General features: G+C 36.6%; 1 protein-coding gene and 1 non-coding gene across 2 annotated transcripts in view; both read left to right on the plus strand.

Moving 5' to 3' along the window:
- The first annotated feature begins 156 nt into the window (after positions 1–156).
- On the plus strand, positions 157–229 carry TRNAK-UUU. The gene has a single exon. It is a non-coding gene; the product is annotated as a tRNA-Lys (tRNA).
- A 2,842-nt stretch (positions 230–3,071) lies between these two features.
- The window catches only part of LOC576637 (sn1-specific diacylglycerol lipase alpha), a 117,164-nt gene continuing 103,718 nt past the window's right edge, over positions 3,072–16,517 (plus strand). The window contains exons 1-4 of the mRNA XM_030988248.1: positions 3,072–3,435; positions 10,474–10,596; positions 11,393–11,515; positions 12,312–12,489. Of these exons, the coding sequence (XP_030844108.1) occupies positions 3,072–3,435; positions 10,474–10,596; positions 11,393–11,515; positions 12,312–12,489 (788 nt within the window). The remainder of the gene's footprint in view (positions 3,436–10,473; positions 10,597–11,392; positions 11,516–12,311; positions 12,490–16,517) is intronic.

The following is a 16,517-nucleotide window of genomic DNA, read 5'->3' on the forward strand; positions in this document are numbered from 1 at the left end:
AAGAGGAGGAGGAGAAAGACGAAAAATAAGAAAACAAGTAAGAATGAGAATGAAACAAAATTTCGTTGTTATTCTTTGCTTTTCCTTCTACCATAATATCATTATTCCCTACTTGTATTTGCTGATCTTATTCTATGTTTTCATTCCTTTGTCGAAGCCCGGTTAGCTCAGTCGGTAGAGCATCTGACTTTTAATCAGAGGGTCGCGGGTTCAAGTCCCTCATCGGGCGAGAGTAGATTTTTTTTTTTTTTTTTTTTTTTAGCGCTTTGGTGGTAAGCGCTTTATATTAGATAAGCAACGTTTTTATTATTATTGTTATCATTATTATTATTTATCATTCTATTACTATTATGATTATCTCATATCTGTCCCTCTGTTCTTTGTTTTGTTCTTTCCATCTTCTCTTCTTTTCATTATGACTAGGCTATGTATCATTTATCATTTTATCTTTCTATTTTTCCTTGTTTCTTCCCCGCATTTCACCTTTCCACTTGTATTACTACATGTATGTACATGTATTTTCTTTCTTCAATTTCTACCTCTTCCCGAAAATATTTCTTTGCCTTACTTCCAAAACTCATTACTTTCCGGAGAACATACACTCACTTTCAGGGTTTGTTTCCACTCTGCACTTTAGAGCGGTGGAAGAGAACCGGTCCAGAAGCTAGACCACATACCCGGCCTGGTCTTCTGGAATGGTCCATGCAGAGGTATACGCTTCTGGTTTCTGGCGTACCTCTTCACACTCACGTTAGACCGATTTAGCTAATATAAAGCCGGTCCAATGGAGTGAGTGAGAATGGGGTCTGAGTCATAAGCAATCTTGTAATTAACGATGACACCCTGCCCAATATTGATGTCTGAAAAGTCTGATTGGTGCGGGTAAATATTGGATCCTGACCAAGTTTTTCTCTCTTTCATTGGCGTATCAAGCACAAGATGGAGCCGTTGTACGCCCCCCCCCCCCTCGTTGGAAAGGCCGGAGGGGGGGGGGGGGGATCGTTCTAAGTGTAGAAGGCCTACATGTATGTCTACGCCATGTTGGGCCGCCCCAGTCTACTCCCCCTCCTCTCTAGAAGGGATTCCGTCCCTATTTTTTAACCAATTTTTGGGAATGTCATTGATTTTAGCCGTCAGAAGAAACAGAATTGCATAGAATTACTACGAACTAATTAAAAATCAGTTTAATCAGTAAACGTTGATCATTTTTCTTAATGTTACAGGGATGGTGTTTGGTGACTATTTCAAAAAGGTAATAGCAACATAGAGAATACTTATGCTCGAGGATTCCGACCAACAACCTACATTTACTTTATCTGATCCTCGTCGAATAATTTTCAAGCTAGAGTTCAAGGGCTAATCAAAATCAATTTAAATCAACCTCGAGCTGGGTTGAAAGAATTTGTCGACAGGCTTAAATACCTGCCATCTTAGCGCATGTAAATGACAGAAAAAAAGTAAAATACCAAGGTGAGCTTTCACCAACAACTATTTCATAGCACAATACCAAGGGAGAAAGACACATGCAACTCTGCCAAGCATTGTGAGCCTTTAACACTGTCAATGGTATTCATCTGGCAACGGAAGTACAATACCTGGAGAGTTGGTTTGACAGTCCAAGTCGAGACAACCCGCTTGACAGTCATGTAGTGACGTTGCCAGAGCGAGTACTGTCTGATTCATGAACTTGATATTGCATCTGTTGTAAAGAAGCCATGTAGATATACGATATCGATGCCAGCATTAATTGGGCAAATCCGTATAATGATAATGGGAAACGATCAACCTGAAAAATTGTATCTACTCCAGGTTGCGACATAGATTTTGCCAGCCAAAGATGAAAATGGAGTTTGGGTTATTTAAAAAAAGCAACACATTTACCATTTTGGTAACACCTTTACCAATCACAGGCAACAAATTTACCAAGAAATGGCAACAAGTTTACATGTCATGGGAAATCCCTCCCTCCCTCCCACCCTCCCTCCCACCCTCCCTCCCTCCCTCCCTCCCTCCCTCCCTCCCTCCCTCCCTCCCTCCCTCCCTTGCTTTGGGCAACACATTTACAATTTTGGCAACATCTTTACCAATCACAGGCAACAACTTTACCAAGAATTGGCAACAAGTTTACATGTCATGGGAAATCCCTCCCCCCCTCCCTCTCCCTCTCCCTCTCCCTCCCTCCCTCCCTTGCTTTGGGCAACAAATTTACCAAATTGGTTTTTAAAAAAGCATCACATTTACCATTTTGGCAACAACTTTACCAAGAATTGACAACAAGTTTACTTGGGAAATCCCTCTCTCCCCCTCCATCCCTCCCTCCCTCACTCCTTCCCCCCCCCCTCCCTCCCCCCTCTCTCTCTCTCTCTCTCTGAGGTTGTTGCCCCAAAAGGCAAAGGTTTGCATCCTTCATCAATGAATTTGCCACAGAGGGAAAAAAATATATGAATAAATGAATCAAATGTAAATAAAGTTACCAATGAAGTGCCCCAGTTCAGGCGCGTAGCCAGGGGGGGGGGCGGTGGGGGCGGTCGCCCCCCCCCCCCAAAACGCCGGCCAAAAAAAAAAGAGAGAGAAAGAGGAGAAGAAAAAAAAAGAGGACGTAGGAAGAAAAAGGGAAAAGGAGTCGAGAACGGTACAACGAATCATCAAAGCTTCCGCGCTTCGCGCGGGAAGGGGGAACTGAGTTCAAATTTAGGATTAAGGGTCGGGAAAGTTACAACGAATCGTCTTCTTTCTCTTATAATTTAATGAAACGTCAAAACTTCGCACAAGAGGGGGGGGAGACAGAATTCAGACAATGATTAAGAGTCGAGAAAGGTACAACGAATGGTCTTCTTTCTCTAATAATTTAATAAAAAGTCAAAGCTTCACGTGAGAGGGGGGAGGGACTAAATTCAGACAAGGATTATGAGTCGAGAAAAGTCCAACATGCAGTTGAAGCTATTCTCGATACTCCTAAGAATGAGAAGACCAACCCCTCCCCCAAGAAGCAGCGGAGAACCCCACCACCCGCCCAGAAGTCAGATCGTCAACAAGATCAGATATCATCGGCCGCTTTTCAGTCTCAATACATGTATCCACCGCAACCCCCTCCTCCTCATCAACGTATGCAGTTTGTCCCGCCCACTTCAGACTTCCCAGCACCCCTCCCTCAACGTAGACTGAACCCACAATTGGACCAATCCCGTTACCAGCCGCTTCTACAACCCCCTTCGCGTCCTATGCAACCACCTCTGAATGAACCGACAATCAACCACCATCATCCCAGACTATCTACATTCTTTAACCATGACCTCTACCAGAATCAAGGTTTCGCATTTTTCCCCTCTCCATACAACCAGAGCCAACGCCGCTCCTACGCTTCGGTAGCAGCCCCGCCCACCTTTTACAACTACGCTTCAGCGAGCTGCACTTATTGCGGCGAACTCAACCATCGTGAACATAAATGCAAACATGGTGTCCAGCTTCAATGCCGACGATGCTTACAATACGGACACAAAGAAAAAATGTGCCATTACTAGGTTACAGGCCAGGAAGAGTGTGCCTTTGAAAGCGAAGTATCTTTGAAGCAAAGTGATTTACTTTCAATTCCTAATGAGCATGACAAGTGTGCTAGTAAACTCTCCAAAGTAAAAGGATTAAAAATTGGTCATCTAAATGTTCGAAGTCTACATGGGAAGATAGACGAAATTCGTTTTCTGACCTCTAAGATCAATCTTGATATATTATGTCTTACTGAGACATGGTTGCATGACATGATAGATGATAGCGTAGTTAAAATTGATGGTTATCACTTAATAAGAAGAGACAGGAATAACAGCACTAGAGGAGGTGGTGTCTGTATATATATTCGTAATATCATTGTTTTTTCAGAAAGATATAACTTGTTAAGTATTAACGTAGAGGCCACTTGGATTGAATTATCATTGAAATCTGATAAACTTATCATTGGGTGTTTATATAGACCACCGAATTCTGACTCTTCTTATTTTGATAATATGCTTGATATTTTTGAGAAAGTAGCATCTGAAGATAAGGACCTAGTTATATTGGGTGATTTTAATTATGATTATAAGTTTGATGCTGCAAGTTTAAGTGATAATCCTGTTAATATGATTGAAAATCTCTTCTCATTAACACAATTGATCCATAAACCCACCAGGGTTACAGGCACCTCTTCTAAATGTTTAGACCATATTCTTACTTCTGTACCAGATAAGCATATACTAAGTGACGTAGCTAAGATATCCTTAAGTGATCATTACTTTATATACACATGTATAAATGTCAACAATACTTCTAAGAATGTTCATAATGTAGTACGATTTAGAGACTATAAGAATTTTAACGAGAATGCTTTTATTTATGATTTAAAACATTCTGACGTACTTAATAATAATTGTACTTTTTGTATTCCCCTACGAGAAAAGTGGGTTGAATGGAAACAGGCTTTTTTAAATTGTTGTAACAAACATGCTCCTGTAAAAGAATGTCGGGTTAAAACTAGGCACTGCCCATGGATAAATTTTAATATTATTAAACTCATTTATAAAAGAGACTACTTAAAGAAAAAATACGATAGACTAAAAATTCCATATCTATTGACTGAATATCGAAATCTCAGGAATTCAGTCACCAAGCTCATACGAAAAGAGAAGAGAGAATATTTTGATTCAGTATCTGAGAGATACAGTAATGATAGTAAGAAGTTATGGAAGGAGTTAAGCAAAATTACTGGAAGGGGGAAAAAAGACTCTGTTTTACCATCTGATTTAGACAGTAATAAATTGAACGATTATTTTGTAAATATTGGTAAAAAGATTTCAGAAACTTTCAGTAATCACGATTTATCATGGAACCACCCTGAAAGTATACATACCTTTGTCTTGAAATCAATTAGTCCCGGGAAAACTAAACATAATCTCTCTCTATTGTCGAAAGAGAGTAGCCTTGATATCTTAGAATTTGATAGAAAATTACTTCAAATCTCAGCTCCTTATATTAATATTTCTCTTAATTGTCTTTTTAATGAAAGTTTAAATTGTGGATTTTTACCTAATGATTGGAAATTGGCCAGAACTACGCCTGTTTATAAAGGTAAAGGCGATAAAAATAATATTTCAAATTATAGACCCATCTCAGTTGTATGTCATATTGCTAAACTGCTTGAAAAGGAAGTTCAGTCTCAATTTTTATCTTACTTGCAGACTAATCATCTTATTAGTGTTGACCAATATGCTTTTTTGCCAAATCATTCAACGAATACATGTTTACATAGAGTCATTGATGACTGGTACGAATCTTTTAATGAAAAGGAAAAAGTTGGTGCATGTTTTCTTGATATTTCTAAATGTTTTGATTGTATTGACCATGAACTTTTGTTGTCCAAATTGAATAAGTATGGTATTTTAAATACTGAACTTAAATGGTTTTCTAGCTTTTTATCTGGTCGGAAACAAGCAGTTTATTGTCATGGTAAACTGTCCGAATCAAAGGACATAACTATAGGAATTCCCCAGGGGAGTATTTTAGGCCCCTCACTCTTTCTTGTTTTTATAAATGATATAACTGATTGCTTACGATTAAGTACATGTAATATATACGCTGATGATGTTGTCTTATATGTTTCTGATATGGATATTAATGTCATTACATCTAAGCTCCAAGCAGATTTGTATGCTATAAATGAATGGTATTGTAAAAATAGATTACGTATTAATACTAATAAGAGTAATATTATGCTGTTGAGTAGTAACACACGAGGTAACGATGAATTAAGTCTGAAGGTACATATTGATACTGAAACAATAGAACAAGTAAGAAGTATCAGATATTTAGGGATTGAAATTGATGATAGATTATCTTGGGATATCCACATTAAATCTCTTACCAAATCATTAAGTTAGACGATTTTTACTTTGAGAAAGCTCAGTAAATTTTTAAGCTCTTCCATTTTAAATAGAATATACAAATGTACCATACAGCCAATCTTAGATTATTCTTGTTCCGTATGGGGAAACTGTTCTTTACAAAACAGAAATATTCTTTTAAGACTGCAAAAAAGAGCTGCACGTATTGTCGTAGGGAATTTTGATTATAATGTAAATAGCTTGAGTATAATAAATTCATTAAAATGGCAATCCATTGACACTAGACGGGACTATTTTTTATCATGTATAATGTACAACTGTATTCATGGAAAAGCCCCAGTACGATTATGCAATGAAGTGGAAATGGTTTTTGACAGACATGGTTTTAACACTAGACTTGCCAATACGCTGAATGTTGTTTTACCTAAGCCTAATCTTGAATGTTTTAAGAATTGTTTTAGATACGCTGGAGGTAAAATCTGGAATAGTCTACCTTCTGCTTTTCAAAATGCTAAATCTATCGATGTTTTTAAACGTATGTACAAGGACAAATTTTTTAAACCTGTGTAATACAATGCCGATTCATTTACTGCTTTGACATGGCTTATCTCTCTCTCTCTCTCTCTCTCTCTCTTTCTCTCTCTCTCTCTCCATTTCCCTCTCCCCTCTTTCTTTCTTTCTTTCCCTCTCCCCTCTTTCTTTCTTTCCCTCTTTCCTCCTTTACTTTTTACCAGTTTCCTTATATCTTCTCTCCTCTTCTATTTTTTAGGGTGATATTTTAATGCCTTTTATTAAATGTGATTTGATATTTTTTCCACTGTTAATTTCATTTATTTCATTGTCGTTTTTGTTTGTTTTTTTGTTTTGTTGTGCTTTTTACTATTTTTAATGCGTATTATGCTTATATGTTAGTTTTATACTGTTCTTACCTTTGCCTGTGAGCTTTGGTGATATTCGTTATTTATATTTCCGTGTTTTTATCCTGTTCAGGACCATGATGTAAAACAGATTTTGTATCTACAATGTATATCTGATTCTTGATATCCTGATTAAATATATTTCAAAAAAAAATAAATAAATAAATAAAAAAATAAACAACGAATCGTCTTCTTTCAAAGCTTCCGCGCTTCGCGCGGGAGGGGGACTGAATACAGATAAGGATTATGAGTCGGGAAATTAGGTACAACGAATCGTCTCTTTTCTCTAATAGTTTAATGAAACGTCAAAGCTTCGCGTGAGAGGGGGGAGGTACTGAATTCAGACAAGGATTATGAGTCGAGAAAGGTACAACGAATCGTCTTCTTTCAAAGCCTCCCTGCACCCACCTATCACATAAGTGATTCGCACGCTTCGCGTGCTCATTACCGCCCCCCTAAAATGAAATCCTGGCTATATACGCGCTTGCCCCAGTTACAGCTCTAGAAATAGGATTCTTAAAGAGAAATTATATCAGAGACGGTGAAGAATGGTTTTGGGTAGGCCTACCGCACTGGGAGGCGAGAGGCTATCGTGGTACTGTATATCAATAAAGTCCCAGGTTTAAAAACACATCGATTTGGAAGGTCCTCTTTACAGTTAAATCTTTAATTCTAATCAGTCATGAAAGCCACACTTGCCGATTAGGCTATTTTATGCAATATATGAGCGACTAAATAAATAACAGTTTAACAATATTCAGACAAAAATTCGCACTTTCTGATAATCCCATCACAGCTATTTTTTTGTTCGCCAACTTAATTTTTTCAATTAAAAAGGAAAAGAAGTAGAAACTAGAAAGATAAAAACAAGAAGAAGGAGAGGGAGAGAGAGAGAGGAAGAGAGAGAGAGAGAGAGAGAGAGAGAAAGAGAGAGAGAGAGAGAGAGACAGAGAGAGAGAGGGGGGGGGGGAAGAAGTAGCAGCGCAACTCATAACATGAACAAAGAAACATAAATCAATATCCCCAGTTTTAAACAATTGACATTGGCTGCCCATTCAGTCTCATATCAATTTTAAAGTTTACTATTGTTAACTTATCAACGTTTCTATCATTTTGCTTTATCATTGAATTGTTAATACTTTAAAATCTAGAAAGAATGTTGCAAACTGTGAAAAAAATCTTATGGGGAAAGATCATTTTTATATAAGGCATTAAGCCAACAGAGACGAAAACGGGACAAGACAATAAATCACATGTCAATTATTCCACTGTAAACGGTTTTCATTACTTAATTTTTTACTTGACTGTATACTAAATTATCACTGGTCTTATAAACACTTCAATCGTAAGCTGTTATTGTACAATCAATCATGTTGCCTTCTTTCTGTCTTTGATTTTTTTTCCCCAATTATTTTTCTCTTCTTCTTTTCAAGTTCTTCCTTTTTTTAATTTTCCTCCTTTTATTTCAATTTCTCTACTGAATTTATATCATACCATTTGCATGTATTTCATTTGTTTCATTTTCATGTGTTAATTCAAGATACATCATCTTCGAGGTGTGACTTTGAAATGTTATCAATAAACCTTGTCAATCAATCAATCAATAAACTATAAATGCAGGCCGAATGATCAATTATACTTTATTTTTTATTTAGGTTTTATTTCCACATTTACTGCACATGAAAAGAATTTACAAAGTAACGCATATACAAGGTATCCGGTAGATAAGTAGTACCAGGTATTACAAAAGTAAAAAATGATTTTATGCAATTCATTAAATACAAATAATGCTAACAATAATCTGCAGTGATGAGGAGGAAACCTTGGAAGCATTATGCTTGTAATTAAGGTTCCCTTTACATAATACGTTTGTTACATAATATATAAAACAAAAATGGGTGTGTGGATGCCCGGCCTCAATAATTCAAGTAACACACACACCTAAATATTGCTCTCTGACACGAAAATTATTCTGATTTAGATTTAATGCTTGAATGCATGAATGAAGAATGCAGAAAAGAAATAACAGAAAACAAAGAATTAAAAAATACAAAAAAATAAAATAAAATCGGAGAGGAACTCAAAGCCGTCGGTCCTCTGGTTGCTTACTAGCAGTCAGGTAAAATAACCACCACCACTACTACTAATCTCAAAATCATGGGGCAAAGCTTTCATGCATCTACCGAGAGAGGGAGCTGGTACAATTTTCCATAAAGAAACTTCATTGAGTAAATAAACACCAATTTACGGGCGGGCACTTCGCGGATCGGGGCATCGACAAATACGAAGGGTAACATTCTACCATCAAAGATTCCGTGTACGGGGTACGATACGGTACCTAGATGCGGTTGTAATTCGTACACCTGCAAAAGGGATCACAACAACCAATATTCTTACTTGTTGGAGCTAAAATCATGGAATTGTCAACGATTTCTAACAGGTGTGCATATTCCGCTAGATGTACCCAGACCTAAGGATAACTTAACTGGATTATAATCGGTTTCTTCTACTGCGATTTGGAGTGCAAGTGTCGCTTGGATCTTTAAGAGTTTGTGTCCGCGAGAGATCTAGTTTGACAAGTGCGGAAGTGGGTTGATCTTTCGCCGCCGAGATGCCGGGGTTGATAGCGCTGGGCCGCCGCTGGTCGGTCGGCAGTGATGATCTGGTGGTTCCGGCGATTGTGTTTCTTGTGCTTCATGTTATATGGTAAGTTTTTGTCATCTTCGTAATTATCTGAAACTTGACGAGAGGGAGTTGAAATGTAATTGTGTTTGGGTTGTATCTGTGAAATATGGTGTTTTTCTGTGCCAGCGATGTATGGCTTCTAATTTAAAGTACAGACAGTTTTTAAAGTGGCTCTAGTGATTATATTTAGAGTGAATTAATTTTGATTGACCAAAACCACCACCACCACCTCATCATCATCACCATTGTCATCATCATCACCTTTTTTTTTTTATCATCATCGTCATTATCATCATCATCATCATCATCATCATCATCATCATTAACACCATCAGATTATTGGATATTCTTCATCACAGTTTTATAGATTGTTGTTTAGTGAGAATATGATTATTGTTATCATTCTACAAACTTTATCCACTGAAAGTTTTTGTTTTGCTAATTTGCTATTATGACATGTCATTAGCATTGAAGTGATAGAACTTCCATTATTAAGTACTACATGTACAATGTACTTCATAAAAACATCTTAATAAGCTAGATACATGGTAGGAAATATTATTTCCAGCCATTAATCATATATATTTTGTTTAAATATGGGGGGAGGAGTATAAAAAATGAAGTCTTACAAAACAGTAAAGAATGCATCATCCCCTTTGGAACTAAACAAAACTCACTCATCTAAAAAGAACAAAAAATGAAATCAAACCATCAAACCAACAATCATACAAACAAACCAGCAAACAGACTAACAAACAAACAAACAAACATACCTTCAAACAAACAAAATATAGAAATCATTAATATAACAGCAGTACATTTATAAGTTCAAATTATTTGAACGTAAGTTTATTGATATCCCTTGATGGTAATACCAGACGAATGAATCAGGTCAGGTGTAGATCTTGAGATGACGCTCCAGCATGTAGATTGGTGCTGACAGTGCGGTCAGGTTAGGAAGATGTCAATATAATTATTTATGAATGATTGTGATGATACAGTGCCTAGTGGAGGAGGTGGTGGTGGTAGTGGTGGTGTTGGTGGCTGTGGTGGGGCTGGTGATTTTGGTGGTGGCAGTGGTGGGGCTGGTGGTTGTGGTTGTGGTTGTGGTGGGGCTGGTGGTTGTAGGGCTTGGCAGGTGGTGGTGGTAGTGGTGGTGATGGTGGAAGAGATGTTGATGTTGGTGATGTTGGTGATGATGATGATGATGATGGAGATGATAAATCATAATGAAAACCGAGGCATGCAAGTTTCAGCATTCATCAGAGGATTATCTTTGTCATATCTTTGTTGTTTAGTGAGAATATGATTATTGTTATCATTCTACAAACTTTATCCACTGAAAGTTTTTGTTTTGCTAATTTGCTATTATGACATGTCATTAGCATTGAAGTGATAGAACTTCCATTATTAAGTACTACATGTACAATGTACTTCATAAAAACATCTTAATAAGCTAGATACATGGTAGGAAATATTATTTCCAGCCATTAATCATATATATTTTGTTTAAATATGGGGGGAGGAGTATAAAAAATGAAGTCTTACAAAACAGTAAAGAATGCATCATCCCCTTTGGAACTAAACAAAACTCACTCATCTAAAAAGAACAAAAAATGAAATCAAACCATCAAACCAACAATCATACAAACAAACCAGCAAACAGACTAACAAACAAACAAACAAACATACCTTCAAACAAACAAAATATAGAAATCATTAATATAACAGCAGTACATTTATAAGTTCAAATTATTTGAACGTAAGTTTATTGATATCCCTTGATGGTAATACCAGACGAATGAATCAGGTCAGGTGTAGATCTTGAGATGACGCTCCAGCATGTAGATTGGTGCTGACAGTGCGGTCAGGTTAGGAAGATGTCAATATAATTATTTATGAATGATTGTGATGATACAGTGCCTAGTGGAGGAGGTGGTGGTGGTAGTGGTGGTGTTGGTGGCTGTGGTGGGGCTGGTGATTTTGGTGGTGGCAGTGGTGGGGCTGGTGGTTGTGGTTGTGGTTGTGGTGGGGCTGGTGGTTGTAGGGCTTGGCAGGTGGTGGTGGTAGTGGTGGTGATGGTGGAAGAGATGTTGATGTTGGTGATGTTGGTGATGATGATGATGATGATGGAGATGATAAATCATAATGAAAACCGAGGCATGCAAGTTTCAGCATTCATCAGAGGATTATCTTTGTCATATCTTTGTTGTTTAGTGAGAATATGATTATTGTTATCATTCTACAAACTTTATCCACTGAAAGTTTTTGTTTTGCTAATTTGCTATTATGACATGTCATTAGCATTGAAGTGATAGAACTTCCATTATTAAGTACTACATGTACAATGTACTTCATAAAAACATCTTAATAAGCTAGATACATGGTAGGAAATATTATTTCCAGCCATTAATCATATATATTTTGTTTAAATATGGGGGGAGGAGTATAAAAAATGAAGTCTTACAAAACAGTAAAGAATGCATCATCCCCTTTGGAACTAAACAAAACTCACTCATCTAAAAAGAACAAAAAATGAAATCAAACCATCAAACCAACAATCATACAAACAAACCAGCAAACAGACTAACAAACAAACAAACAAACATACCTTCAAACAAACAAAATATAGAAATCATTAATATAACAGCAGTACATTTATAAGTTCAAATTATTTGAACGTAAGTTTATTGATATCCCTTGATGGTAATACCAGACGAATGAATCAGGTCAGGTGTAGATCTTGAGATGACGCTCCAGCATGTAGATTGGTGCTGACAGTGCGGTCAGGTTAGGAAGATGTCAATATAATTATTTATGAATGATTGTGATGATACAGTGCCTAGTGGAGGAGGTGGTGGTGGTAGTGGTGGTGTTGGTGGCTGTGGTGGGGCTGGTGATTTTGGTGGTGGCAGTGGTGGGGCTGGTGGTTGTGGTTGTGGTTGTGGTGGGGCTGGTGGTTGTAGGGCTTGGCAGGTGGTGGTGGTAGTGGTGGTGATGGTGGAAGAGATGTTGATGTTGGTGATGTTGGTGATGATGATGATGATGATGGAGATGATAAATCATAATGAAAACCGAGGCATGCAAGTTTCAGCATTCATCAGAGGATTATCTTTGTCATATCTTTGTCTCAGGCTTCATACCAGTATCTTACAGGAGTATATATATGAGGCTTCCATTTCCATCTGTCTTTTTCATTCACAATATTTTGGTAAAATACCTTAACTAAGTAATTATGGTGAACGAAAATAATACTGATGTTTATGATGGTGTTGCTAATGTTTGATAATGAGGTTGCACATGTACATGTATGAATGTGTTTGTGGTGGGCCAATAATGTTAATGATATATAAGCAGAGCCGATGTAATTATAGTAATGGAGTAGTACTAATAGAGTGAGGTAATGTTTGTATTGATGATAATTTACCTGTACATAAACCTGAGATGAGGTTCATGGTGGATACTCTTTCCTGCACACATTGAATGAGAGAACATTTGCTGCTTTATTTTTTGCAATAAATTGATCATCATTATTGCTTATGTATCATCTCCTTTCGCTTTCCATCTTTGTCAGTCAAGTGTGTAATGATCGAAAGTGTGCATTGATAGAACATACATGTACTTGCATTATGTATTCTAATTAATTAACTTGTGCACCAATTCAACTCTTTATGCACATTGCACACTACATTGAATGAGAGAACATTTGCCGTTTCATTTTGAGCAATAATGTATCGTCTCCTTTCACTTTCCATCTTTGTCAGTCAAGTGTTTAATTATCGAAAGTGTGCATTGATAGCTCATTTTTGCAATATGTACTCTAATTAATTAACTTGTGCACCAATTGAACTCTTTAGAGCTACATAGTACATGTACATTATAGTCTATTTCACTGTTCACACATTATAGCTAGAGTTGAATTCATTATAGCATTGGTAACATGTGTTAGAGTGAGTCACTGTTTGATTGGAGTGATATATATTGATTTTCTTTCTTTGTTCCTCCCCTCCTGGACTTCATTACAAGCAGATCAATGAATCAGGCTGTTCACTAATTGAGAGATTGCTGCATCTACTTGGTCCTCCGTTATTGGACAGCCCATTAATTCTTAGAGATAGAGAGAAATATGACCTTTTTGTCAGATTTGACAAATTACATGTACTGTATGTACACTTCAGTGTAGATCAGATTGTTTATATTTTGTTAATATTTTTTTTTTTGATAGCTTTTTTGATTACTTGTAGCCATAATTAGGCATAAATAGAAAAGTTGTAACTCATGAGGAAGTTTTTTTTTTGTGGAAAGAGCTTTATGACTAAAACTACTACTATACCACAGCCAAATTAGGGAGGGGGCACAACCACTTTTGCCCCTCTTTGAAGTTTCAAGTAGCATATATATACAATGTACTGTACCTTTTGTACACAATCCTAAATGTGTGCTTTGTTACAATTATAACCTATTATAACCTATTAAAAATACCACCCCAACAATACTGCTAAGTGCTAACCTCTGTTTTTTTCTTACCTGTTGGATTTTTTCTCTCATAAGACTACCCCTTTTTCACAATATCCCGAAGTATGCCCCCCCCCCCCTTAACAAAATCCTGAATCTTCGCCTGGGTCACATATAATGCGTACATGTAGCTTCCTGTTTTTTGGCCTTCAAGTTATTGTTTTGAGCCCTAGATTTCTCTCTTTCCCCGAAATATTCTGTTTGCGAAGGATACAAAATTGACTGTATTCCTAATTTTTCCTTGAGAGATTCCTAAATTTTTATTGTGAAAGGTTGGCTGGTACAATAATGCAGTAAATGCACAGATTATAAGTTTATAACCAAAATCTCTCTGTGATTCACGCTGTACTCTATATTGCTAACAGTAACATTATGGTTGCAATAGCTCGCAGGCAGGTATGTAGTTATTCAATTGGCGCGCTTCTAGGACTTGCTACTCTATACATTTGGTATTTGCCCTTTGACGACACAACAAGAAGGGTTTATTTGATCTCAGCCTGTGTAATGTAGGTTTTGTATTTCAGCTGCTGCTCAGCACTTCAATCGCTTACAGCCTGTACTTTGTACATGCACAGACCAAATCCTCATACCAAATACATGTACAGTGTGTAGTGAGTTTTAAGCATGTGACAAGGCAAGGCATTAATCTATATTTGCCACTCCATACCCAGAAGAGAAATGGGGACTTGGTAGGATGACAAAAGCAGTTGTGTTAGTATTTGCCATATGCCCTCACAGTCACCATATACATGTACATGTATGCTAGGAATACTCTTCAGGGAGTAGAGATGGTGCACATTGTGCTTGATTGTATCCATCAATCCAATGACCAGGGTAATAGTATAGACTGTAAAGCACTTAGAGATGGTATTTCTTATTAAGCACTGTGTGAATCCAGATTCTTATATAGCATTTACCATTTAAAGATGTGAGATGAAATATCCCCAAACACAAATGTTTGTCTTTTCTTTACATGGATGAGTTAAAGTGCAAAAAAAAGAAAAGAAAATAGAACGCCCCCTTACTGTCGTTTCTTAAGTACCTGTACTACGTCAAATATTTGTCCAATTTGTGCCGTCCCCTTGGGGCGAGTAGGAGTTTGATAATTGAGTTTTATAAATGGAGCACCCCTAATGAATTCCTCAAGACCCAGGCGTGATTGCCAATTTAGCATCGTCCGTGTCAGCAGTGGTTAGGTATTACCGTTTGATTTACGTGCACGGACTGCAATTTCATATTCACTTCAGGAGGGTAGATGAAGTCACAATTTGAAATTTCCTTTAGGCATGTTACAGCTTTTTTTTAGTAGAAGAAAATTTGTATCAATTATGTTTTTTTGACTGGTTTATTAAAATATGAACGTGTATGTTGTTGTAAATTTAGTTTTGTTGAATATATCCTTACATGTTTTGTAATCAATATGTAAATTGTGAGCTATTAAGCCATTGGCTACCATTCACAAATGTAATTTAAAGTTAAACCTATGAAACCATGAATAAATGAATATGAAGAAACATACAAAAAACTAAGCTGGAGGGACTTGTACAGAGACACATATTGTATGAACAAGCTTGAAATATAGAAATTTGTCTGGGAAAGAAGTAATTTATAGTTTATATGCATGTAGATGATCTGATATATATGCCAAACATATTTCTAACAGGTTACACTATATTTCCATGAGATAAAAAAAGCTATACTTAGGTCAGCTTATTTGACCTACAAATGTTTATGTTTAATTTGTCATGATAAAAACATTTATCTTATCACAGGGGTGTCTAGATTAGATGATATCACCCCAAGTTCAATTTGTTACCCTACTTATTCCAATTTTGCTGCATACATTGTACATGTACATGTATAGCATTTGTTATTTCATTTTGTTCATTTCTGAAAGAAACTTCAAATTAGTCAATTATTCCACAAAGCAATTTTTCATCAAGGTTCATCATTTAATTTTAATTGATGTTTTTTGGTACATTTCACAACACATTAAGCTGAATTAGACCCTTTTATCTTTCAACACTGGAGTGAAAATGTGTCATTTTTCTGCAACAGTTGACACTTAACTACAGTGTATTATTGTACGTACCCAGGTATATACAAAACTATGAGGAAGTATAGCCCTTTGGAAATGTCATGTATGATTGAGCAGGGTTGCATGCTGTGCTGAAAGCAAGTTAATCATCTTGTGCAGAGTTTGAGATATTAATTGACTATTAAACCTGGAAAATGCTGGGTTAATTGGTCGAGATACGGCTGTCATCATGGGAAAAAAATTCTGGACGGAATGTACATGTTTTCTTTTGCTGTCTTGGGTTAATTTTCATAAATCTTCATGAATGATGAATTTTTCGAATCAAGCACAAACCAATAATGACATTATGACAATGAATATGAAACATGCTCATGGAAGGAAACTAAATTAAAGGGAAACAATATTTTCAATAGTTCCCAGCCAGTTATCTCATTTTCAATACGGTATGTACATGTAAGACTAGTCAGCCTTTTCACACACAGCTAAAATTCA

This window comes from Strongylocentrotus purpuratus, unplaced genomic scaffold (assembly GCF_000002235.5).
Source record: "Strongylocentrotus purpuratus isolate Spur 01 unplaced genomic scaffold, Spur_5.0 spur5_scaffold_17, whole genome shotgun sequence".
NCBI lineage: Eukaryota > Metazoa > Echinodermata > Echinoidea > Camarodonta > Strongylocentrotidae > Strongylocentrotus > Strongylocentrotus purpuratus.